A 27,694-nucleotide genomic window follows, 5' to 3' on the forward strand; every position below is an offset into this window, starting at 1 on the left:
CACCAAACATGGGATATTGAAAAGTGGAAGAAAGTTTTATTCTCTGAGAATTTTTTTTACCTGGATGGTCCTGATGGCTTCCAACGTAACTGGCATGACCAGGAGATCCCACAATCGTCGCAAGTTCAATGCAGGATTCGCACAACGGCTTGTCCTGAAAGATGAAGCAGTTCCAGCTTTAAAAACAGATGATGTTTACCGGGCCATATCCTGTAAGTATGATTTATTTTTCGTCTGTTTTCCTGTAATAGTTTGTATTGTAAATTATACGTTGTAGCAAGGAATTGAACATATGACGACACTGTCGGCTCTGCAAACCATTTTGTTTCATTGATTGAGAGACTGACTTGAGCTCAGTGTCTTTTAATGTTTGTTTTAGGTTTCATACGCTTAAAATTACATTACACAATCAGAAAAAATGTCACTCACTGTTCAGGAGAAGTGGATGATCTCCGGTTGTAAATCCAGCAGGCCCCATCTCCGTCAGTGTTTAAACATATACCAGCGGCCGGACGCCCACAGCCCGTGATAACTTTACACAATTCTAGTGTAAATAGATTATAAATTATAAATGCTCTAAATTACAATATTTGCATTTGAAATTTGGAAAAATGTTGTCAGTAGTTTATAGAATAAAACAAAATAAAATAAAACCACGGCCCTCATTTGTATTCACCACACGTCCTGCTTCCAGATGGGGGCTGTTACGACCCTGCGCTCTACTCGCTCGCCTGCTGGTGGCGTAGTTCTTCCAGGAGAGTGTGGAAGATCGCACACCCCTGTTACCTGTTCATCACTTAATTATAGAGAGGATAAAACACTGGATTCAAGCACTCCTCTTCCCTTCATCCAGGGGATCGACAGCCTCTGGGGAAGTCACTCGTTTTGCGAACCTTTATTTGTCTACAGCCCATGCCAACCCTTTCTGCTCCCCAACTGGATTTTGATTTCTGCCCTTTGATTTTGAACACTAGACTTCGTTATATTAAGTGATTTGGATTTTTGAAGACTATAATAAAATCTTGCAGGTCATTATTTTGGTGTACTTGTATGTACGGTCGAAACGAGCTGGCCGTAACAGTGGCGCTATGACTATATATTTGGGTTCAGGTCAGGACTCTTATCAAACATGTGAAGTATACTTGAGTTACAAACACTTCCTGTTTCATGATGATAATAGCATGCTTTGGCATGTTTCTAGTATGTTACTCAATAGCACATTTGACTGTGCGTCTCAATCAGCTCACTAGTCCACTAGTCAGGGCACTGATCAGATACTCAGCCCATTGACTTCTGTCCTGATCAGTGCCCTGACTAGTGGACTATAGGAGCTGATTGAGACGCAGGGTTAGTAAGTAACTAGTTGTGCATCACGGTGTTAAACACGTCACTTCCCTTTGCCAGTGGGTGGCGCTATAACTAACTCAATATTGTCATGATGAGTTCAGGGCAGGACTCTTATCCAACATCTGAAGTCTGGAAGTGCCTGAATTGCCTTCAAGGACAATAATTAGGTTAGGTTTTTAGTTTTTATGTTGTGTTGTGTTAAGTTATGTTAAGTTAAGCTGTTAGGTTTTTTGATGTTATTTGTTAAGTTGTTTACTTAAAGGTCCCGTTCTTCGCGTGTTTTCGAAGCTATGATTATGTTTACAGTGTGCAATATAACATGAGTTCATGTTTCGCGTGTAAAAAAAAACAGTATTTTTCACACAGTTGCCTTATCTGTACAGCGCTGTTTCCTCTGTCCTAAACAAGGCCTGATGATTTCCTTGTTCTATGAAGTCCCTCCTTCAGAAACACGTAACGAGTTCTGATTGGGCCAGCGCTTCCCGTGTTGTGATTGGACAGCAGCTTAGCGCATGTTGCCCGGAAAGGTCCCGCCTCTTACCATAACGGGGAGATACGAGCGCTCAATGTTATTGCAGAAATGTCTATATTGCCTTATCAATTTGAGCCGGAATCAGACCGGGAGAATATCGAAGAGGATCGATTACAACCTGCTCAGGAAAGACTTTTGCTGGATGTTTCAGAACGGTCAGCTGTCTATTCAGGAGTTTAAACTGATCATTACAAACACCAACAATCGATGGTGTCTGAATGAATTACTACACTTTTATAGGCTAAGTTTTTCAGATTAGTTTCAATTACCATCTAACGTTAGTTAACAAAGCTAAACAGCGTTGCACTTTGTGTCATGAGTTACATAAACTGTTAAACGGACCGACTTAAATAATAAAATACACTTACCGGTTGTGGTCCATAAACAACAAAGAGGGAACTGCGCCATCTCTTAAGAATAATCTTTCTGTGAATCCGGCATTAAACTGATTGAGATTGAGGAAGCAGTCCTCAGCTAAATGTGCTGCACATAGTTTTAAATTGTGATTATAATTTTCCGGAACCGAGTTAACCATAAACTGTAGCCATTGATCTCGTACAGCGTCCGTGGTAAGGCCAAACAAAGGTGATCTGACTCCGGGATGAAAATAACAGCGCTTCAATGGCATGGCCACAAACACACTCTACAAACACAACGCTTCCTATTCTCGACCTGCGAGAGCAAAAGGACAACGCCCCCAAATCTGCGTTCTTGTGGGCGGAGCTTCAGTCAGCAAACGGTTCTAGTGACGTCATCACAGCAGGAAGTGCAGCGCTGTAGTCCAAACCGGCCGCTCGCTGTAGGCTTTGAAAGGGAACTTCTGTTAAATAAAATATCTCGCTTGGCATTGAACTTTGAGCTTTATAATTTTACAGGTATTATTTATGCTCTAACAGCAATATTACACACTAGCTAAAGTTTGAAAGATGGAATCGCGAAGAACGGGACCTTTAACACTTAAAAACTAACAATAAAGTAAAGTTGGTAAGTTAAGCTGTTAGTTGTTAAGTTAAGTGGGGTCGACCGATCATTGAATGCTGAGTTGATTGTAATCCGGTTTTGTGGCGTCTATCGCATGCATTAGCTTTTAGTTAAGTTCTGCATTTCTAGCATGTTTGGTACTTCATGGCATTAATCATATATAATAAAATATCATTTATTGTTACCACTGTAAAATTGTATTTAAATCAGTTTTATTGTAAAAGCCCCCGCTCACCACCTCATTCATTATTAGGCTCTTAAACAAAATAGGTTTATTTTCACACATCTGTTGCTCTATAAATGTTAAATGCAGACACACATATTAATCTTCTACAATCATGCAGTATGAAAGCGGTGACATTAGCACACATTAACACATTTAAACGTGTGTTTCTCGTTATATAACACACACACACACACACACACACACACACACACACACACACACATATTTCTGATATACGCATTTCATCTTCTATGGTACAGTACAGACTTTAATGACATACATTTAATTCCAGTCGTGTGTGTTAGTTTATTATTCTGTTCTCATGCAGAATCAATGCAGGATAATAATATCAGATTCTCTGTAAGATCATGAGGCATCTTCATCACGTGAGTTTTCTTTATCCATCAGTCTTGTTTACATTAATGAGTATTTTCTAAAAGAGACCATATGATATGAATGACAAACACAATCATTATAAAGTTTGTCACTGAATGAACATGTACAGTGTTCACGATAGTACTATGGTCAGATCTGAAACACAGCGTTACATGCGGAATAAACATCACCTGAATCATCACAGGAACAGCACGATATCACAGTTTGGGGAAATATGAGAAGGTACAAATACATAAAATGCAGATGAACTGGATAAATGACACTGAATAACTAATGCGAGAAAGTGAATATCAGTTTATGTTGTCTTCAGCGGAATAGTGTAAATGTGACACCAGATTCAGATCATTGTGTGTGTGTGTGTGTGTGTGTGTGTGTGTGTGTGTGTGTGTGTGTGTGTGTGTGTGTGTGTGTGTGTGTGTGTGTGTGTGTGTGTGTGTGTGTGTGTCTGTGTGTCAGACACAGGGTTATATCTTCAGGTCACATGCTGTCATCAGGGCACATTCGGCTCCTATCCGCTGTTCATTAATTGATTCCTGTTAAGAGCAGAATGTTTCTGGCATTATCAGACGACAGCCACAGAGACAATGACGGAATGAATATCAAATATAATGTTTATTAGGAACTAAATAAACACTATTGAAATAACCACTGAACACTAAATCTCTCCGAACGACAGATTAAAACATAAGAACACCCTTACATATAGACTACAGTCCGGAAAATACTCATAATTAAAGCGAATTTACAGCAGAACCTTCGGTAATTATACTGTAACTATAAAATTAACAATTAACAAATGATTTATACTGTAAGTGTTGTTCACTGTAAGTATTGTTTAATTAATGGGTAATTATACTGTGAGTATTGTTTAATTAAGGGGTAATTATACTGTGAGTATTGTTTAATTAAGGGGTAATTATACTGTGAGTATTGTTTAATTAAGGGGTAATTATACTGTGAGTATTGTTTAATTAAGGGGTAATTATACTGTAAGTATTGTTTAATTAAGGGGTAATTATACTGTAAGTATTGTTTAATTAAGGGGTAATTATACTGTAAGTATTGTTTAATTAAGGGGTAATTATACTGTAAGTATTGTTTAATTAACGGGTAATTATACTGTGAGTATTGTTTAATTAAGGGGTAATTATACTGTAAGTATTGTTTAATTAAGGGGTAATTATACTGTGAGTATTGTTTAATTAAGGGGTAATTATACTGTGAGTATTGTTTAATTAAGGGGTAATTATACTGTGAGTATTGTTTAATTAAGGGGTAATTATACTCTGAGTATTGTTTAATTAAGGGGTAATTATACTGTGAGTATTGTTTAATTAAGGGGTAATTATACTGTGAGTATTGTTTAATTAAGGGGTAATTATACTCTGAGTATTGTTTAATTAAGGGGTAATTATACTGTGAGTATTGTTTAATAAAGGGGTAATTATACTGTGAGTATTGTTTAATTAAGGGGTAATTATACTGTGAGTATTGTTTAATTAAGGGGTAATTATACTGTGAGTATTGTTTAATTAAGGGGTAATTATACTGTGAGTATTGTTTAATTAAGGGGTAATTATACTGTGAGTATTGTTTAATTAAGGGGTAATTATACTGTGAGTATTGTTTAATTAAGGGGTAATTATACTGTGAGTATTGTTTAATTAAGGGGTAATTATACTGTGAGTATTGTTTAATTAAGGGGTAATTATACTGTAAGTGTTGTTTAATTAAGGGGTAATTATACTGTAAGTATTGTTTAAATTAAGGGGTAATTATACTGTGAGTATTGTTTAATTAAGGGGTAATTATACTGTAAGTGTTGTTTAATTAAGGGGTAATTATACTGTAAGTATTGTTTCATTAAGGGGTAATTATACTGTAAGTATTGTTTCATTAAGGGGTAATTATACTGTAAGTATTGTTTCATTAAGGGGTAATTATACTGTAAGTATTGTTTCATTAAGGGGTAATTATACTGTAAGTATTGTTTCATTAAGGGGTAATTATACTGTAAGTATTGTTTCATTAAGGGGTAATTATACTGTGAGTATTGTTTAATTAAGGGGTAATTATACTGTAATTGTTGTTTAATTAAGGGGTAATTATACTGTAAGTATTGTTTAATTAAGGGGTAATTATACTGTAAGTATTGTTTAATTAAGGGGTAATTATACTGTAAGTGTTGTTTAATTAAGGGGTAATTATACTGTGAGTATTGTTTAATTAAGGGGTAATTATACTGTGAGTATTGTTTAATTAAGGGGTAATTATACTGTGAGTATTGTTTAATTAAGGGGTAATTATACTGTGAGTATTGTTTAATTAAGGGGTAATTATACTGTGAGTATTGTTTAATTAAGGGGTAATTATACTGTGAGTATTGTTTAATTAAGGGGTAATTATACTGTGAGTATTGTTTAATTAAGGGGTAATTATACTGTGAGTATTGTTTAATTAAGGGGTAATTATACTGTGAGTATTGTTTAATTAAGGGGTAATTATACTGTGAGTATTGTTTAATTAAGGGGTAATTATACTGTAAGTATTGTTTAATTAAGGGGTAATTATACTGTAAGTATTGTTTAATTAAGGGGTAATTATACTGTAAGTATTGTTTAATTAAGGGGTAATTATACTGTGAGTATTGTTTAATTAAGGGGTAATTATACTGTGAGTATTGTTTAATTAAGGGGTAATTATACTGTGAGTATTGTTTAATTAAGGGGTAATTATACTGTGAGTATTGTTTAATTAAGGGGTAATTATACTGTGAGTATTGTTTAATTAAGGGGTAATTATACTGTAAGTATTGTTTAATTAAGGGGTAATTATACTGTAAGTATTGTAATATTTTCTTTTAGCAGTATTCATTGTCTGTGACACTTTACTTTGGGGAACACATTGACTATGACTTTTGCCTCAATAAACTACTAATGTAAAGTTTATTAAGGTTGTTGTTAAGTTTAGATTAAGGGATGTAGAATATAGTTGCGCAGAATAAAGCATTAATATGTGCTTTATAAATTATAATAAACAGCCAATATTGTAGTAATATGCATTCTAATAAGCAGCTAGTTAGCGAGGATTTGACCCCTAACTAAAGTGTTGATTAATGTTCTTGTTGAAAAGGTTTATAGTTAATGCATCCCAGAATCATATGATACTCACTGCGCTTGTAGAAGACTAGATAGGCAGGTGGAGCACTGTGAATAAAGATGAACTTCATAATCCATTCATATCTAACAATATATCAATATCATAAATACAGTTGTGTATAGAGGAAATCTCTGGTACCTGAGTCCATCATGTAATTTTATACGTTCAAACGTAGAAAGATGGCGTCGATCTTCTAAAAACATGTCCTTAGAAACCTTTGAAAATAGATTTGCAGAAACATGAAGTGTGAAGCGTCCTCCACACACCGTATTTGGGTTACCCTTTATTTTAAGATGTCATTGTTGCTGTGTGATTATATATTTAAGCACTGAGTAATAATAATTAACTAGATGTACGTATTATAGGGTTAGGGTAGGACTAGGGTTTGGTTGAAGGTAATTATGCATATTTACGTTTATTACTATGGTAAGTTCATGTAATGTAATATATATCAATGACACTGTAAAATAAACTTAAATTCACTCTCAGAAAAATGTTAAATAAATGTGTTTATTACTACTGTTTATTTTCTCATTAGACTGATGAATCTGCAAAAGGTACGAGCCTGACCGGTTATTGTGATTTTGCAGAATAAGACTAAAGATAGTTTGTTGATCCCGGAACAATATTCCTGTCTGAAAAGTTAGCCCTATCCATTCCCCTTAACCAATCCATAGCCATAAGTTATCCCTAAAAGAGGAAAATTAATAAAACTGATGAAGAAGCACCAAACCCTGACTGTAATCCTAAACTTCACATAAGCTGTAAACTAGGCCCTGAAATTTGATTGGTTGATTGGAATGCTGTTCCAGGATCAACAAAGACATTGATAAAGCGCTATATAAATAAAGTTGATTGATTGATTGATTGATTGATTGATTGATAAAGGAACATTTGGCACTTGATTTAAATCCCATTCACCAGGCCTGACCATGTGCTGCATATCTAACTGATATCTTAAAGTTCATAACCATATCTCCATACCTGAAATACACGGCTGTCATCACATCGATACCACTTTCCATTGTCAGATTTGATGTTAGCATTGTAGTGTCCATCTTTTAATGTTCCATACCAGTTTATTATGGCATAAAGCTCATATCTATGGGAGGAAACCTGTCAGAGACACAGGACACGTTCTTCATGTCAGTTAAACATCAACACGTGGATCTGACAGTCTTAAGTTATGTTTCTATCACCCAAATTTTTGAAGTATCGCATCCGAAATTATTGCTTCTTGCTTCCCTACTGTTCAGACAATCTTGCTTACTGCTCCATCACTTTTATATTTTATCTCCTAATTTTAAATTTTATATTTTATCTCCTATCTCCTTGCCTCTTCTAGTTCAAGAATCTACTTGCTGCACAAACTGCCACAGACTTTTACAAAGGATTGCAGTTCTTGAAACAAAGTTACTTGCAGGACTTCCAAACCAGAAAGAACCCAGCAGAGCTTTCCCATGGACGCCCTTAACACACAGCCGGTGAGTGTAATGAATCTAATGCTCCTCAACACGCCAAAATGAGTGCCGTAATTGATCAACATGCTAATCGATGGGACAAACAGGGAGCGAGACCCAAAACCACTCGAGACATCAGATTGTCACGAGCTTCATATATTGCCGCAGTATCATGCTCTACCCCAGACACAAGGATTGCACACACTGGTTTCCTACCACCGCCTATACATCTTGAAAACAGATTTGAAGTATTAATGAATGAGGGTGATGAATTCCCAAACGTGATGAATGTGATCGAACACAGATTGCATCAGCCCACAGCTAACACTAATGCTAACAGGCGCTCAAGGTCGAGCAGACAGCGGCCCTCAGCTCAGAGCGCAGCCGAGCCAAGGACTCTGATAGTGGGTGACTCTACAGTCAGAAACATTAGCAGCAGAGATACAACTACATGCTGCCTTCCACAAGCAACCATTTCTGATGTAAACAGGGAAATTGAGAACATTCTGATGAAATATCGACTTATCATTCATGTGGGGAAGAACGATATTCAGAGAGAGCAGTCAGAACTCATTAAGAGTGATTTCAATGAACTTTCAGAAACACTTAGAAAACTGAAAGTTCAGTCGTTCATCAGTGGACCAGCAAGAGGAAAACATGTTCTCACGGTTGCTTGGGCTTAATACATGGCTGCACAAAAACTGCAACATAAAAGGAGTGACGCATACAGCTCATGAAAAGCCAAAATTCCTATCTCAAAAAATGAGCATATCATGAAGCGGTTCTCTAAACGAGCTATTAACCTAATCTCTAAACACCTGCAAAAGATTCCTGAGGCTTTTAAAAACTCACAGCCTGGTTCATTACTCCAAACCGCAATCATGGGTAAGACTGCCGACCTGACTGCTGTCCAGAAGGCCATCATTGACACCCTCAAGCGAGAGGGGTAGACACAGAAAGACATTTCTGAACGAATAGGCTGTTCCCAGTGTGCTGGATCAAGGCACCTCAGTGGGAAGTCTGTGGGAAGGAAAAAGTGTGGCAAAAAACGAGAAGATGTGAGCGGACCCTGAGGAGGATTGTGGAGAAGGACCGATTCCAGACCTTGGGGGACCTGCGGAAGCAGTGGACTGAGTCTGGAGGAGAAACATCCAGAGCCGCCGTGCACAGGCGTGAGCAGGAAATGGGCTACAGGTGCCGCATTCCCCAGGGCAAGACACTTCTGGGCTACAGGTGCCGCATTCCCCAGGTCAAGACACTTCTGGGCTACAGGTGCCACATTCCCCAGGGCAAGACACTTCTGGGCTACAGGTGCCGCATTCCCCAGGTCAAGACACTTCTGGGCTACAGGTGCCGCATTCCCCAGGTCAAGACACTTCTGGGCTACAGGTGCCACATTCCCCAGGTCAAGACACTTCTGGGCTACAGGTGCCGCATTCCCCAGGTCAAGACACTTCTGGGCTACAGGTGCCGCATTCCCCAGGTCAAGACACTTCTGGGCTACAGGTGCCGCATTCCCCAGGGCAAGACACTTCTGGGCTACAGGTGCTGCATTCCCCAGGGCAAGACACTTCTGGGCTACAGGTGCCGCATTCCCCAGGGCAAGACACTTCTGGGCTACAGGTGCCGCATTCCCCAGGGCAAGACACTTCTGGGCTACAGGTGCCGCATTCCCCAGGTCAAGACACTTCTGGGCTACAGGTGCCGCATTCCCCAGGTCAAGACACTTCTGGGCTACAGGTGCCGCATTCCCCAGGTCAAGACACTTCTGGGCTACAGGTGCTGCATTCCCCAGGTCAAGACACTTCTGGGCTACAGGTGCCGCATTCCCCAGGGCAAGACACTTCTGGGCTACAGGTGCCGCATTCCCCAGGGCAAGACACTTCTGGGCTACAGGTGCCGCATTCCCCAGATCAAGACACTTCTGGGCTACAGGTGCCGCATTCCCCAGGGCAAGACACTTCTGGGCTACAGGTGCCGCATTCCCCAGATCAAGACACTTCTGGGCTACAGGTGCCGCATTCCCCAGGTCAAGACACTTCTGGGCTACAGGTGCCGCATTCCCCAGGGCAAGACACTTCTGGGCTACAGGTGCCGCATTCCCCAGGGCAAGACACTTCTGGGCTACAGGTGCCGCATTCCCCAGGGCAAGACACTTCTGGGCTACAGGTGCCGCATTCCCCAGGTCAAGACACTTCTGGGCTACAGGTGCCGCATTCCCCAGGGCAAGACACTTCTGGGCTACAGGTGCCGCATTCCCCAGGTCAAGACACTTCTGGGCTACAGGTGCCGCATTCCCCAGGGCAAGACACTTCTGGGCTACAGGTGCCGCATTCCCCAGGGCAAGACACTTCTGGGCTACAGGTGCCACATTCCCCAGATCAAGACACTTCTGGGCTACAGGTGCCGCATTCCCCAGGGCAAGACACTTCTGGGCTACAGGTGCCGCATTCCCCAGGGCAAGACACTTCTGGGCTACAGGTGCCGCATTCCCCAGGGCAAGACACTTCTGGGCTACAGGTGCCGCATTCCCCAGGTCAAGACACTTCTGGGCTACAGGTGCCGCATTCCCCAGGTCAAGACACTTCTGGGCTACAGGTGCCGCATTCACCAGGTCAAGACACTTCTGGGCTACAGAGAAGCAGCGCTGGACTGTTGCTCAGGGGTCCAAAGTAATTTTTTCGGATGAACCCCATGGAGAATCTGTGGGATATTGTGAAGAGAAAGTTGAGAGACGCGAGACCCAACACTCTGGATGAGCTTAAGGCCGCTATCGAAGCATCCTGGGCCTCCAGAACACCTCAGCAGTGCCACAGGCTGATCGCCTCCACGCCGCACTGAAGCAGTCATTTCTGCTAAAGGATTCCCCACCAAGTGTTGAGTGCAGAACTGAACATCATTATTTGAAGGTTGACTTTTTTTGTATTAAAAACACTTCTCTTTTATTGGTCGGATGAAATATGCTAATTTTTTGAGATGGTAATTTTGGGTTTTCATGAGCTGTGTGCCAAAATCATCAGCATTAAAACAATAAAAGACCTGAGATATTTCAGTTGGTGTGCAATGAAGCTAAAATATATGAAAGTTTAATTTGTATCATTACATTATGGAAAATAATTAACTTTATCACAATATTCACATTTCTGAGAAGGACCTGTAAATGATATTTGCCTCAATACTGACACAGGCAAAACATCAATTTTGGTACAACTGGACCTCAGTTCTGCATTCAACACTGTTGACCACATCATACTTCTTGACAGGCTGGAAAAGTGGGTTGAATACTAATGAATAGTTTTCTATGTAAAGAACTTTGAATTATCCTTGTGTTGTGATGTCTGTTTTGTCTTGTTGAGCACATGTAGTGGTGTTATTTTCTACCATGTGCTTTGGTTTGTCTTGTGTCATGTCTCTAGTCTATTGTTCTGACCCCTCCTCTCTTATCTCATTATTGATTATTTGCCCCACCTGTTCTTCCTCATCACCTGCCCGATTCATGGCCCTCTTTAATCCCCTTGTGTTTGCAGTCCTGTTCTGGATCGTTGTTTTCTGTTACCTGCTCCAAGTGTTCAGTGTAAGTTTAGTTTTCCCCCCCGTGGGTCTTCCTGCGTTTAAGTCCTTGCCTTATCTCTGCAACCGCAACGTGACGTATGAAATGTTCTATATAAATAACCTTGCCTTGCCTTGATGAAAACGGCACATTTTGCCTTAAAAAAGCCTTAATTTGCACAACAAAAAAAAACATTTTAACACTAGCTTGATGAGTTTTTCGTGTGAGTTCATGCAAATAATGGGAGACACAATTTTGCAGATTAAATTCTGACATAGCGAACATTACTTTCACTTCCACTAATAGTGTTTTATTTACTGTGGCTTGACAATACCAGTGTCGTCCGCTCAAACTACTTGAAAAGATTTTGGTATATGTGTGCAAGGAAATGGCAAACCTTTATCCAGTGGTCAGCCAATATATTGCCATGGCCAATATGTTTGGTGTTTTTCATTATCCTGTTTAAATGTACTTTTATCTATTTTTCACAATTATTTCCTGTTCAGTTAATTATTGTTTGAAGCCCTGCGGATCATAGATGGACACAAATAGCCTTGTCTATTATAAAACCATCAACATTCGCAAATATGCAAGTGTTGGTCATTAATAAACCCATATTGATTGAGCACTGATTACTGGCACTCGATCACTGTAATATTAAATTACCTTAACACGTAGAGGAATTCTTTCCCATTCATTTTTATGGAAGTGGTCCATTTGTAGAATCAGTCTTTGTGGAAAATCAATTTGACTCTTAATCTGTAATTACAAGATGAAGAAGTGTGTGAAGAAATATTTACATTAAATAATTAGAGGCTTAGATTATAAACTCACTCATTTTAGTCAAAAAACATTACAATGCATCCTGTGCACATATTTAAACATAATATATAATTTATGGAATTTACATATTCCAATTGTGCATATTAATAGATCTGTCTGAATACTTCCTCAGTGAATCTGTTCATCCGTACAGGTGTAAACACATCAGACTACACATCAGGAAACGATACTTGCATTGGTCATAACTGCAGATCCTAAACAGCGACTGCAGCTCAGATCACTACGCATTGCATTAATGCGTTTCGTCAAAGTAGTTTCCTAAATGATCGAAGGAGACAATGGTAAATACACAAATATAATTCAGCTGAAAAAACACTGAGAAATAAAGTAAAGTCATCTTTATTTATATAGCGCTTTTTACAATGCATATCGTTTCAAAGTGTTTAAAAGAGTCAAAGCTTCACAATAATGCAACAGAATTTGATTCGGCTGTCCACCCACTCCGGAGAAAACGCTGAGGTCATCTAGCTCATTTAAATTATCATACAATGTGAGCAGATCAGTAATTTACTTTATATAGTTAATTTAGTTTAGTAATCACTTTGATATTTAGTTTAATTTGAGTCCCCAACTGAGCAAGCCAAGCTAAAGGCGACAGTGGCAAGGAATCAAAGCTCCATCAGAGGACATGATGAAGAAACCTTGGGAGAAACCAGGCTCAGTCGGGGTGCCAGTTCTCCTCTGGCCTAACAACGTGTATGATTATGATTCTGGCGACTTTACAGGTCAGAAGTCATATTAGATCAGAATATTCGGAGGATCAGAAGCAATGAGCTGGAGACAGGTTTAACTGAGGATGACGTGTCGATTTAAACAATTATTAAAAAGGAATATTTGAAAGATCGGAAGCAACAAGCCGGAGACGGGTTTAACTGAGGATGACGTGTCGATTTAATTTTTTTTCGAATATTGCATTTGAATAAGTTTGGAGTCATCATGAGACGGGTTTATTGAGGATGCCGTGTCTGAGGCAGTTTCAGGGGGGAGTCTAATTGACATTTGAGTCTAAAACTTATAAGAGCAGGTTTTACTAAGGAATACAAATGAATATGGGTTTGCTCTTTAAATCACAGACAGGGATTGGTAATCTAAACATGACTTTTAGCCACCTCGGTCTGAAGATGCTCTGAGACGATGCTTAAAACTTCTGTCCTCATACACGTCCACAATGCAAGAGGAATATTAAGAAACCAATTTAGAAAAGAAAAGAAAAAACCTGCAATATCTACTTACCACATTGTATGATCCTGTATAAAAGATTTCCACCCTGAAGTAATCGCTCTGTTCTGATATTCTTTTCATGCATGATTTGCATGTACCGTTATTGTTCACTTTGACCTTAAAAATCTGCAGGATGACAAAGCAAGACTTTATTAATAACCTTTAGATGCTTTAAATCCACAGGTTTTACAGCCATATTAACTACCACATCAAGTAGGTTTTAAAATCATCATCTAAATCTCACTTTTCTTTATGTTAGACTTAATTGTTTTAATTCTGAACAAATGGTTTCAATTAAATAGCTTATGTTTAAAGCGTTACTTCACCGCTTTTTCATATTAAACTGTTATTCCCTTAACTAAGACGAGTTGACACACACCTCTCTCGGTGTCTCAGTGTGTGCTCTTAATCTCTCTGACGCGCGGTGACGATCTGATAGCATTAGCTTAGCCCATAAGTCCAGTTCATTCACTATGGTACCAAACAGAGATCAAGTTAGAAGCCACCAAACTCCTCCACGTGTTCCCTATTTAAAACAGTTACACATCTCCCCCTCCCTGGGGTGTGTGACGGAGGATTCAGCCGGGACTTTTTACTGCGCCGAGTCGAAGTACTCCCAGAAGTGCTATTCCGCCATACATTATAGTTCTCCTTTTTAATCCGCTTAGAAAAGCGCCACGTTTTATTTTATGTCCCCATACTTGATCGTTCAGCTATGGGTGTAACTGTTTTAAATAGAGGAACACGTGGAGGAGTTTGGTGGCTTCTAACCTGATCTCTGTTTGGTTCCATAGTGAATGAAATGGGCTTATGGGCTAAGCTAATGCTATCAGATCGTCACCGCGCGTCAGATCGATTAAGAGCACACACTGACGAGAGACGAGAGAGGTGTGTGTCAACTCGGCTTAGTTAAGGGAATAACAGTTTAAAGGGGGGGTGAAACACTCAGTTTCAGTCAGTGTCATGTCAATCTTGAGTACCTATAGAGTAGCATTGCATCCTGCATATCTCCGAAAAGTCTTTATTTTTTTTATAATTATATAAGAAAGATGCGCTGTTCCGAGTCTTTCCGAAAAAAGCCGAGCGGGTGGGGGCGTGTCATGTGAGCGGAGCTAAATAATGACGTGTGCAGCAGCGCGCTGCAGTGAGGAAAGTGAGTCGCTCTGCGAGGAAAGTGATTCGCTCTGTGAGGAAAGTGATTCGCTCAGTGAGGAAAGTGATTCGCCCGCCGCGTGAGGAAAGTGATTCGCTCTGTGAGGAAAGTGATTCGCTCAGTGAGGAAAGTGATTCGCCCGCCGCGTGAGGAAAGTGAGTCGCTCTGTGAGGAAAGTGATTCGCTCAGTGAGGAAAGTGATTCGCCCGCCGCGTGAGGAAAGTGAGTCGCTCTGTGAGGAAAGTGATTCGCTCAGTGAGGAAAGTGATTCGCCTGCCGCGTGAGGAAAGTGAGTCGCTCTGTGAGGAAAGTGATTCGCCCGTCGCGTGAGGAAAGTGAGTCGCTCTGTGAGGAAAGTGATTCGCTCTGTGAGGAAAGTGATTCGCTCAGTGAGGAAAGTGATTCGCCCGCCGCGTGAGGAAAGTGAGTCGCTCTGTGAGGAAAGTGATTCGCTCAGTGAGGAAAGTGATTCGCCCGCCGCGTGAGGAAAGTGAGTCGCTCTGTGAGGAAAGTGATTCGCTCAGTGAGGAAAGTGATTCGCCTGCCGCGTGAGGAAAGTGAGTCGCTCTGTGAGGAAAGTGATTCGCCCGTCGCGTGAGGAAAGTGAGTCGCTCTGTGAGGAAAGTGATTCGCTCAGTGAGGAAAGTGATTCGCCCGCCGCGTGAGGAAAGTGAGTCGCTCTGTGAGGAAAGTGATTCGCCTGCCGCGTGAGGAAAGTGAGTCGCTCAGTGAGGAAAGTGATTCGCCCGCCGCGTGAGGAAAGTGAGTCGCTCTGTGAGGAAAGTGATTCGCCTGCCGCGTGAGGAAAGTGAGTCGCTCTGTGAGGAAAGTGATTCGCCCGTCGCGTGAGGAAAGTGCTAATACAGATCGACCGCCGGCCTATCAGTGGGTAAGTCAGTAGCTACTGGTTATATCACCTGTTTAGCATCCTACAAGCCAGCGCTTTGATGGGCGTAGCCTGTTGCTTTCGCTCTCTCCCTCTCTCTCTCTCTCTCACGCGCTTCCGGTAGAATTGTCCGTAAGGCCCATACAAGGAAATTCCGCCCCCACTAACGTCAATGGGGACGCATGATCTCAAAAAACTTGCCGAAACTTATGACTAACCGGAAGTAGTATTTTTGACAAAGAAATACTCCCATCAAACGTCCACCTTAACTTTTGAAACTTTGTCTATGTTTAGTATGGGATTCCAAGTCTTTAACAGTGTAAAAAGATCAGTATGCATGAAACAGCATTTCACCGCCCCTTTAATATGAAAAAGTGCTGAAGTATCCCTTTAATCTCTGCATCTCATTGTCATGTCAAGTACTCGAGGTTCTCAAACATATTCACTACAACACCATGAGTCTGCATTCAGGCTTTAGATCTTCTGTTGGGCAAATGTCATTCTGAAACTTATGTATGCAGTTAGTTAATGCCATCCAGTAACACATTAAAGTCAAAATAAGAAATCAATGCAAACATTGGGCCATCAAGTGACAGAATAACCAGAAGAATCTTAAATTCACCTCAGAGAGTTCAGGAGTCTTGCTCAGAATCAAATCTAGATATTCTGCTGCATCTTTGTGTTCATAAACTGTGTTTTATGGGAAGGAAGCATATAAAACTCATATAATAAAACCGCTAAACAGAATTTATTATCTGCCAGAACCTAAAAAGAGGGTTTTTGAGGACCAACCGTCTGTGATCTCGAGGCTCCTTGAGATCCCGACTGTTGAAACCGGATGAGACTCGTTGTCTAGTTTGTGAAACAGTGACTTCAGCTCTTCAATGAAGTCGCCATCAGAGGAATCTTTTCTTCTCTTTAGTCTAAACATTACATTACATGATGTATTTGATGCAGTCACAACCAAATAAATCAAGGTAGAGTTAGTTCTTTACCTCATCACACCTTCCCTGTATTCCTGCGTCATGAAGAGGGTTTGCAGAACTGCGTTCAAGTAGCTGGTCACCCCTTGGTTCATCAAGCCACAGTATGCTTAAACAAGAGACTTATCATTAGTATTTAGCTCTAGCTCTCATTTAAAGTTTGAAATAATGTTTCCTGTTATGAGGTTTTTCAATCAACATTCACGTGGCTTAATGAGATGATATTTCACTAAATATATTTTAGTAACACAAACACTTGAAGATAAGCTAGCTTGATGTCATTAGCTGTTGTTTTCTGAGGTGTAGCGACAGTCTTCTACGGTCGGCCTTCTCTTTCAGCTCAATTACTGTAATGATGGAACAACAGCTGTTAGTAGACACGCCCCTCACTGCTGATTGGCTTTACGTTTGTTTTGGTACTCAGCCCAAGACACTTTTATAAAGCAATTTTGAAATAACACTTACCCCACCTTTAAGAGCTCACAACTGATTTTTGTTTTTTGTTTGTTTGTTTTTATTCATTCAATTTTGTTAATAATTTATCTTAAGAGAAGAAAAAGGATATAGTGATGTGAAGAATGTTAAAGAGTAATGTGAAGTTATTTTTGGCCTAACAAGTGTGTCTAAATTATCTTTAATAATATTTAAAACATCAAGCCACTACCATTGTTTATTTGGGGGTATTACACAAACTTTGAGTTTTGAGAATGTGCAAATGTATCTGCTCTCTGATAAATTAAAATAAGCTGATAACATCACTGTTTACTCCAGAACGACTGTACAGCCAAATCTAATTCTGCTGCAGTATTGTCCTGTTTAACACTGAAGCTGCTCTGACACAATCGGCGCTGGAGAAGAGCGATAGAAATAAAGATGACCGACTAATAAAAGTTTTTTTTTGTTTAGAGAGTGAATCACTACTGGAGATTAGAAAAAAATGGGGGAAAATGACTCACCCATGACAGACCTGTTCCTGCCCTGAAAGCAGCATTTAGAATAAAATGAGGCACGTTATATCCAAGATGAGATGTACACAAGCTCTATTTTGTTTTTGATGAATGATCGTCCTACCTCTGTGGTGACGCTGAGGACATCACTGTCTACGGTGTAGTTGAGTTTCCCCAGCGCTGCACATTTGATCTCATATTCAGTTCCTGCTCTCAGATCAGTCAGAGTAACTGTGAGTCGATCCCTCTTCACAGGTTTAGATCTCCAGACGGTCTCTTCCTTTGGTTTATACAGCAATCTGAGCTCCACTGTAGCAGGACATGATGGAGGAACCTTCAGAACCACACTCTTATCTTTGACCTCTTCAGTGATTGGACAGGCTGGTTTGGATGGAGGAATAAAGCAAACAGCTTCATCACATTCACTTTCATACAGCAGAATGCAGGAACCAGGATTACTCTTCATTTCCTTTGAGGACACAATGAACGTGGCTGGTTTACGGTCTTTTGAATCAATCAAGTTCTTAAATATCTTCAAGTTGTTCCTCAGTGCCTTCTGGATCTCAGGAGTGAGCCAAGACTTCTGCTTTGAATCAGGGCTTTTCTCATCCGTTTTTCCTTTTGCTGACATACTCAGATTGGCCTTTTGTTTAGGTAAGAGTACATCAGACCAGTTCAGTGACGTGAAGGTGTAACAGACCAGATTTCCAACTTCTAGATCCATCAGAAGAAGATCTTTGTTGACTCCTATCTGAGCACCAGCTTCCTTCATCTGTCTGAGGACTGATTTAATGACATCAGACTCTCTTTCTCTCTCTTTCAGCCATTCTGCAAGATCACTTTCACTGAATGGAGACTCATTATGTTCTTGTAGAAGATCATTCAGGTCAGTTTCCTTCATCACGTCTCCACGGATGTTTGGCAGCAGAGAGCTGAGTTTCTTTATGAGTCTCAGTTTGCACATGTAGCAGTTTTGCTTCATTTGAAGGATTTTATCATGAAATTCAGCAAAATTTGAAGCAGGCGAGTCTTTCAGAAGGTCATTGCATTTCATCTCGGTTATATTTAAACTCTCAATCACTGATTCGGTTTTAGTAATTAGATCCACGCTGATGTCTTTCTGAAGTTTTGAAGCTCCTGAGTAAAGTTTGTCCAGAGGATAAAGCCAAACTCTCAGAGGAACCGCCAGCTCTTTCTTTTCTCCCAGCAGGTTTGGAAGATCAGAGAAAACCTTCAACGCATCTTCAAAAGAGGTCGGGTTATACGGTAGCTGGAAGTCGCCATAAAACGTGCATGTGAATTTCCGGACGGCGTTCTTCTGAGTGTCATTCATCTTCAGACTGCTCTTTGCATCTAATGAAATGCATTTGAGCTTCTCAAAGGCCACTTTTGCTTCTCCTTCTACTGTGCTTATTTCTTCATCTGATGAAACTTCTCTGTCAAACACAAAGCAGGCGTCTGCTCCGTACAGCACTGCTGTCACCACATGTGTTGCTGTGTCATTATCAAGCACCTGAGGATAAACTATATTTTCAGAAGCCAAGTAATTCATGGTCAGGTCTACAAACCTGCAGGTTGAATGATAACGCAGCGTCAGTCTCTGCTGTTTGAAAGACTTCTTGGTGTCTTTGAGGTATTCAGCTGATCCTGTGACATTGACGAGTTCCCCTATAATACTCAGTTTCAGAGAGCCGTCAATGTTCAGTAAGCTGGATTTTTCCTTAATAGAGTCTGAAGCCGTGACTTTAAAAATGTTGAAAATCATTGGAATGATTTCTAAACTCTTCTGTAGCTTCTCTGTATTCCACGGTGTGATTGCTATAAAATAAAAAAAGTGTTTAATTCAGCACAATAAATATTTAAATCTATAAACAGATTAATTGATGAATAGCATATACACGGACTCACATAAAGACGCTCTCAGACATGACCTTGATTGCAAAATGAAGATTAATTTGAAACATTGTCATGCTGCCTGCATCTGGCATTGAAAAGTTGTTCTGGTAGTTGTTGAAGTAAATTCATCATCTGGTTTATGTTTATCTTTCACAAACTTTGTTGCGCCATCTATTGGTCTGTTATTGCACGATAACCACAACTGCCTGCACAAATGATTACTGTGAAAGGTAATAAAATGTTACGTTGTTACATTACATAAATGACTGATGAAATTGGGGTTTCGTAGGGTCCAGAGGGTAAAAGAGGGCTCAACGATCGTTTTACTTTTGAAATAAATCTCAAAACCACTGTCAATGTAATGTGGACTAAGTTACCAAACAATCATTACAATAATAATACTAATTTATAGAATTATTCCTATGATAGTAATATCTATATATTGTAAAATAAATGAAAATTAATATTTCATATGTATATTTTACTTTATACAAACCCGATTCCAAAAAAGTTGGGACACTGTACAAATTGTGAATAAAAACAGAATGCAATGATGTGGAAGTTTCAAATTTCAATATTTTATTCAGAATACAGCATAGATGACATATAAAATGTTTAAACTGAGAACATTTATTATTTTAAGGGGAAAATAAGTTGATTTTAAATTTCATGGCATCGACACATCTCAGTAAAGTTGTGCCGTGGCCATGTTTCCCCCTGTGTGTCATCCCCTCTTCTGTTTATATCAGTCTGCAAACGTCTGGGACTGAGGAGACGAGCTGCTCAAGTTTAGGAATAGGAATGTTGTCCCATTCTTGTCTAATACAGGCTTCTAGTTGCTCAACTGTCTCAGGTCTTCTTTATCGCATCTTCCTCTTTATGATGCACCAAATGTTTTCTAATGGTGAAAGATCTGGACTGCAGGCTGGCCATTTCAGTGCCGGATCCTTCTTCTGCGCAGCCATGATGTTGTAATTGATGCAGTGTGTGCTCTGGCATTGTCATGTTGGAGAAGGCAAGGTCTTCCCTGAAAGAGACGCCGTCTGGATGGAGCAGATGTTGTTCTAGACCTTGGATAGACCTTTCAGCATTGATGGAGCCTTTCCCAACCTGGTCTCATTGGCAAAATGTAGCTGTGGCTTTCTGTTGCTTTCTCTGTCATATGCTGCGCGTATATTTAACTCTTCTACTTCCAGTGTTTATTAAAGGGTTTAAGCAGAGCTCACACACACGTCCTGACACCTGTCACACATCGTTGCAAATTAAGAAATATAGTTCCTATTAGTGCTGTCCCCCTTAAAGGGGCGGTGAAATGCTGTTTCGTGCACACTGAGCTTTCCACTGTTAAAGACTTGGATTCCCATCCTAAACATAGACAAAGTTTCAGAAACTAATGTTGGACGTTTGATGGAGTATTTCTGTGTCAAAAATACTCCTTCCGGTTTCTCACAAGTTTGGGAGAGTTTTTTTCGAGTATGGGTCGGCTTGACGTTAATAGAGCGGAAGGTCCTTGTATGGGCCGTACGGGCTCATCTCCTGGTAGGGTGCGCGCGCGTGACTAGAGCGAGAGAGGAAACGCACGCCCATACACACTCTCAGCTGCAGATCCAGTCGTCCGTGAACACTTCTGTCATTATAGTCCGCGCCGCGCTCCACTTTATTCCTCTGGGTGACGTCGAGCGACTTCAGCGCTTCAGCACAGCATTCTGGGAAGGCAGCGCTGCATTTGAACCGATTTGAACGCAGAAATGACGGGAAGCTTCACAACATCGCTTCAGTCGCGTCACAAAAGTTGATCTCCAAATCCACCGATCCATAACGGCACTGAACTAAATGAAGTAATCGCACAATAACTTGACAATTTAATACAAATGTTATATCAATACAGGCCTACATATTCTTTTTATTTTTTTATGGTAATTTCCTGGTACATTTTTTTTATTTTATTTTATTTTGCCTTTCCACAGACCGCCTGCAGTACCCTCATGGACCACTAGTGGTCCGCGGACCACAGTTTGGGAATGACTGGTTTAGGGTTTAGTGTGGGTATACGTTAAAAACCAACGTAACAAAAAATGCCGGATTCACGCACATCTGTTCCGGAAAAAAACTAAGATTTTAGCGCAACCCAGTGAACATTTCACTTTGAAACGATATTTACCTATTGGTACGTATTTTGTGGTTTGCAAAAACATTGCCACAGGTACGTTTTTCCAATGAGCCTTGGCCCAGAGGAAACGCCTGCGCTTCTGGATCATGTTTAGATATGGCTTCTTCTTTGACCTGTAGAGTTTTAGCCGGCGACGGCGAATGGCGCGGTGGACTGTGTTCACCAATGTTTTCTGGAAGTATTCCTGAGCCCATGTTGTGATGTCCATTACAGGAGCATTCCTGTGTGTGATGCAGTGCCGTCTCAGGGCTGAAGATCATGGCCATCCAGTTTGGTTTTCTGGCCCTGACCCTTACTTGACTCTTGGTTAGTTTAAAGATTTAATGCCAAGAGCTGGGTCATACAGAAGATAATTTAAACAACTAGTTTAAAACAATATACTCTGTTTAGATCTTATTAAATAGGCTGTTAAATAGAGCTTACTCAGTAAAACCATTGCCTGCTTGCATTAAAAGATAACACAATATAGTGCAGAACTCACACGAAGCTGAATTAATGCATGTGAATGTCCTAAACAACACCTGATGTTGTCGTGTGTTGTCAGTGCATGGGTCCTGTTCTTCTTGCCACTTTAATAATATGTAAGAATACAGAGCAGGTCTGAGAGAAGGATTTGACATATGCACATTGATAACTTCCTTTGCAGCAATATGAGCCTTTTTATTCAGCAAAAGATGATGTTAAATGAGACTCAAGGTCTATTAAAGTCACAAGGCAATCTACTCTGCTGTGTTTAGTTTTTACTCTTTAGCAGAAGATGATTATGAGTAGTTGAAGGTTTGAAGCAGATCACTGTCCGTGTGACGAGCTGGTGCAAGCAGAATTAAATAGAAAAGGCCGATTTTCTTGATAAACCAACAGGGATTTCTATTTCTGACAAAAACAGCAGATTGCATTTCTTCTTCTAAAAGAACATTTTTTGAACCAAAAGGATTAATATTGCTGTATGTATAAAATAATGTAAAATACTTTTTAAGTTGATTGATAATGAAGACAATATGTTATTGTTTGATATAAATGTTTTTTTTAATTAATCATAATCAGTTAATAGTTTGCATCTGTATTATTATTCTTTACTAATATTCATAATCACCTGTATTATTATTCTTTAGTCAGCGTGAGCCTGAGCACAGAAGTGTGAGGGTTACACAGAGAGGAGATCATTTTAAACATTATTATGCACACGTGACTGAAGTCCTGTACGGAAGAATGCATATGACACACGTCACAAGTTCTCTGAACGATGATCAACAAGTTAATGCATATGTTCAAGGGTGTATATAATGCCGTGTTAAAACAAGCGCGAGGTATAGCTTAAACAACCTGTTTCTCTCTGTTTGCACAACTTATAAAAAAACACACCCTTGTGTCCAGAAAGATAGAGAAAGCTGGAATGAAGACCCACCCTAACCCTAACCCTAACCCAGAAATTGTCTTTCTCTCCTATGCTGACATATAAAATAATAAAAAAGAAAATCTCTTGGCAAAATAACTAGTGTCCGGTCTTGTGAATTAAACTACGACGGGCTAAATTTTTAAGTCTACAATAATAATCAAAAGGGAGGAGTGTAGTGGAAATTAATTTTGAATTATGTAGAATATATAAAAACACTTATTAGTTAACTTTACATAATGGTAGGGTTAGGGTTCAGATTGATGGACTGGTTTGAGTGGCATTTTATCATTTAAAAAAGTCACCATCATGGAGATCAGTGTTCCCTTCGGTTGGGCACGTTGAACATTCATATTAGTGTAACTCTGTTCCTATTGATGCAGCGATGCCACAACAAATCACAGTCAATCGCTTTCAAAGGAAGAGTAATAAATACGTAGGATGCTTTTAAAAGTGGACCACGGTTCTGACTGAATAATTAACTATAGCTAATGATTTAGTCAGAAATCAGCTCACCTTTTAAATTTAAATTTCCCTTTATATCGTATAATGATCGTTTATAATTTTACTGCTAACACTTTCACAGATGTACGTCATAACGCCTGTGAATTTTGAATTGGGTTGATATAATCCCTTTATATTTGTAACAATATCTTGCTTGAGTCGCACATTTCCACATTCAGCATCAAAACACAACTGTTAACAACAATAGTAGCTTTACTAAGTCCAGAGTAACCCTAAAGTAAAAGATCGACTGTTGTTTTTGAGTTACTAGAGCTCTTGTGGAAGTGCACTAGACTAACTAAACATTGGTTAACACGACACACTATTCCTATTTGACTCGTTTTTTAAGGCGATCGGTTTGCATGCTTTATTTTAAGTAAGTCTAAATTCAGTTTAACAGTGTATTATGTGTGTGCTTGCATGACAACACACATCTGATCTTGATGGAAAATGATTGTGCTATTTCAAATGTGTGGGTCTTTGCACCAAGCGTTGTTACATATATATCTACATCCTGCAGTGTTTTAGAAGAGAGAACGACAGATGGTTTAGCCCTTTATAAGGCACAGCTCTTCAGTTGTGTCAACATAACAGGAAACATCAGGGTGTGGTCGAGTTATCTATGTTCGGCGGCCTGCACTGGGCGAGGCTCTGCAGAAACTGTGTGAATATCAACGGCCTTATTACAAGAATTAAATACGTCAAGTGGGTTAGCTTTTCATTAACCTCACCACTAAAGAGTTAACATATCCACGACACTGCTAAGACAAAAAGCAGAGATCCTGCATTAACACAATAAAACGCACTAATCTGGAGAGAACATCTCAGAGGAAGAGTGCCGGATATCGCCCTGCCCAAAACTTCTCCCCCTCTTCCTCTTCCTCTTCCTCTCCCTCGAGTCGAGTCACAGAATGCTAATAAACCACAGATCATCTCTCGGGAATCTGTAGTTTCTCCTTTTCGTGTCAGGTGTCTTTTTAGAGGTCTCAGTGCGATGGGTAAAATGATCTGAACGTCACTACAGTCACTGGCAGGACGAGAACGATTGAGACGTCTGAGAACTCCTGTGTGAGCGGTCTCTGAAGGATATCTGATCCTCATTTATGGTTTTACTTTATATATCATATATACAAATATATTACATTTCCGGATGGGTTGCAGGTAAAATAAACTTTTTCAGGTTTTCCAGGCGCAGAATAAAGTCATCAAATATAAAACAACGCAAACCTTGCGCATTGAATATTAGAACACACACACACACACACACACACACACACACACACACACATACACACACACACACACACACACACACACACACACACACTTCTCTCAACATTCAAGAGCAAGATGCGGAAGAGAAGCGCATGCTGAGAGAAGATTGTGTGTGTGTGTGTGTGTGTGTGTGTGTGTGTGTGTGTGTGTGTGTGTGTGTGTGTGTGTGTGTGTGTGTGTGTGTGTGTGTGTGTGTGTGTGTGTGTGTGTGTGTGTACCTGGTATGAAAGCATCTTTCCTGCAGTCATACAGCATCCCCGGCTGAATGGCTCTCCCTAGAGCCGCTATTTCAATCACATTCACTCCCACTGTCTCCATACTAGACACAACACACACACACACACACACACACACACACACACACACACACACACCAGTTACTCATCTCACAGATTTCATATTTTCAGAGTACATTGACTGAATTGATTTGCCTTTGAAAAGAACAAACATCGCATTATAAAGCACAGCCCTGTCTCATTCCTCGTACACCTTTAAAACACTTCCAATCCCCGGAGCAAAAACCTCATAACACTCGACACCCCATACATTTACACCATTATTAAACTAAATAAACAACTTTTATCATTTATATTCACGAATAATTTGTTGCTCCGTAAATGTTCAATACACACATATATGTCACACATTTGGAGAAGAAAGCTCATTTTTCTTAATGCGGGCCTTTAGCTCCGTTGTAGTAACACTACACTAGATCTTTAATGTCCTCACCTTTAAACGTGTGTGTGTGTGTGTGTGTGTGTCCCGTGTCGTGGAGGCTGATAATGTCCTTTCACAGATCAGGAACCTGTCAGGATACAAACAGAACTTTTAAATGGATGTAAATCTTGAGTAAGATATCGTATGCTTTGCTCTCATCACGTGTATTTTATGTTTTTATTAAAGATTCAGTAGGACTAGTCATATCTCAACTAGTTAAATAATAATAAACTGTTAAATAATAAAAGCCCCTTACCGTCTGGAAAGCCTCATCTATCGAGTCCCACTGCTTTAAGAACTTCTGCAGGAAAAACACGCTGTGGTAAAATATTCCAGAGTAAAATAAAAGCCTGTGGTGTGCCTGAGATGTTCTCGTGTGTTATCTCTGCTCGCCTCTGCTGGGTTTACTTTCACTTCCACGCTAGTTTGTGGGTGTGTGCCATCCGACCATAAGTGTGTGTGTGTGTGTGTGTGCCCTTGTTTATATTACATTGTCCCAGCGGTCCCCACTTTTCAAAAGGCTTATAAATCATACAGGAGGAGTTTTTTTGAAAAAGTAAAAATGCAGAATGTTTCCTGTGGTGTGTGTGTGTGTGTGTGTGTGTGTGTGTGTGTGTGTGTGTGTGTGTGTGTGTGTGTGTGTGTGTGTGTGTGTGTGTGTGTGTGTGTGTGTGTGTGTGTGTTAGAGGATCAGGGAACATCTCATCCCTTCACCGGAGAGAACTTCACCAATCTTTCATCGCTCGTCCGTCCCCTCTCAGAACTAACTAATGTTAGAAGAGTTTATTTATTAATTAATGCCATAATCAGAACAACACAAGGAGACATACTCATTCAAATCAAAAATCCAGCCTAACTAAAGTAAAGTAAAATAAAACCGAGCCAAAGGGCAAGAAGAAACGGAGACGGTGCCGTTCATCTCCTGCTCAGTGTTAGAAGCTCGGCCTGTTCACTCGTGCAGTTACACAAAACTCAACAATACAGATGGAAATCATTTTAAAGCATGAAAAGGGAGTCTGACCGTTTCATTTCATGAATGTAAAATGTTCCTATTATTATTAATAATTGTATGAAGTATGCTTTCTCTTTCATAATCAGTGAAGTGTATTATTATGTCCAGTCCACTCCGCTGGAAATCAGTGTTCATGTTCCTGAATGAAACGCTCCACGCCAACTTTAAATATTTGTGTATGTATGCAATGGAAAAATACATTATTATTTTGACCATTACAGAAATGACAAGAGTAATCAATATCAAATTTACAGTGTTCACATGTTTTACTGGATATATTCATTATGCATTATTTTAAAAGACACTTCTTTGACTTTATTATTATTAATAGTGAATTTCTCCGCTGTTCCCCAAGCTTCACACACATCTCTCCAAACACTGCAGAGCAGAAAATAAACTGCGTTATTAAGTGTTTCTACTGTAGTTATTTGAGACTCTAGCTTGTACAATATTCATATTACCATTAAACATTTTACCCTTGATATCTGTCAAACTTAGGTCCTCTTTCTGTGATGTTTTCCTCAGAAGGATCAGTCCTTGTGGGGCATTGCCTCCATTACAGCAGCAGAGGCCTCAGGTCTGGGATTTATAATGTGCTCAGACATTCTCTGTGTGTTAATACCTTTCCATCATTGTTTAACAGCGGACTAATAACTATTATATTCTCCTTAACCCAGTAATGAAAAAGAGATATTCATTTTTGTATGGGATGTCTTTGCTGTTCCAAATATAATCTCCTGTAAGTGAAAAGTTTGCTTGTAGGCCCGTGTCTGTGCCATGAGAGCTGCTTTATGATATTGTAACTGGTATTTTGACTAAGAGTTTGCCTAATTGTTTGGCTTGATAGTTGGGAAAGGAATTCCAAATCTTTATTCATTAGATATTGAATGGTTTATTTTTGTAAGGTCCAGTGCGTTGGGTCATGTGATCTGGTTTGCCATGCACTTCCTGGTCTTGTCATGTGATTGCCCTCATGTGACCCTGTCATGTGCTCCGCTGTCACGTTCTCATTGGTTCACTGGTCAATCGTTGTTCACAGGTGT

The 27,694-nt window shown here is 39.9% G+C and overlaps 1 protein-coding gene across 2 annotated transcripts; it reads right to left on the reverse strand.

Moving 5' to 3' along the window:
• Positions 1-3,055: 3,055 nt before the first annotated feature.
• On the reverse strand, positions 3,056-25,930 carry LOC137064953 (stonustoxin subunit beta-like). Of its 2 annotated transcripts, XM_067436512.1 has the most exons (14): positions 25,896-25,930; positions 25,652-25,727; positions 25,141-25,241; positions 17,809-19,502; positions 17,694-17,715; positions 16,750-16,846; positions 16,547-16,677; positions 16,377-16,444; positions 13,728-13,841; positions 12,669-12,752; positions 12,318-12,410; positions 6,780-7,757; positions 6,654-6,688; positions 3,056-4,015 (listed from the first exon to the last, which is right to left on the reverse strand). In XM_067436512.1, the coding sequence occupies exons 3-12, from the start codon at positions 25,238-25,240 to the stop codon at positions 7,599-7,601; spliced, it is 2,562 nt and encodes an 853-aa protein (XP_067292613.1). In that variant the 5' UTR covers position 25,241; positions 25,652-25,727; positions 25,896-25,930; the 3' UTR covers positions 3,056-4,015; positions 6,654-6,688; positions 6,780-7,598. The 2 variants fall into 2 exon arrangements, with proteins under 2 accessions (XP_067292613.1, XP_067292614.1); XM_067436513.1 differs by lacking the exon at positions 13,728-13,841.
• Positions 25,931-27,694: the final 1,764 nt, after the last annotated feature.

Source organism: Pseudorasbora parva, chromosome 25 (assembly GCF_024679245.1).
Source record: "Pseudorasbora parva isolate DD20220531a chromosome 25, ASM2467924v1, whole genome shotgun sequence".
Classification (NCBI taxonomy): domain Eukaryota; kingdom Metazoa; phylum Chordata; class Actinopteri; order Cypriniformes; family Gobionidae; genus Pseudorasbora; species Pseudorasbora parva.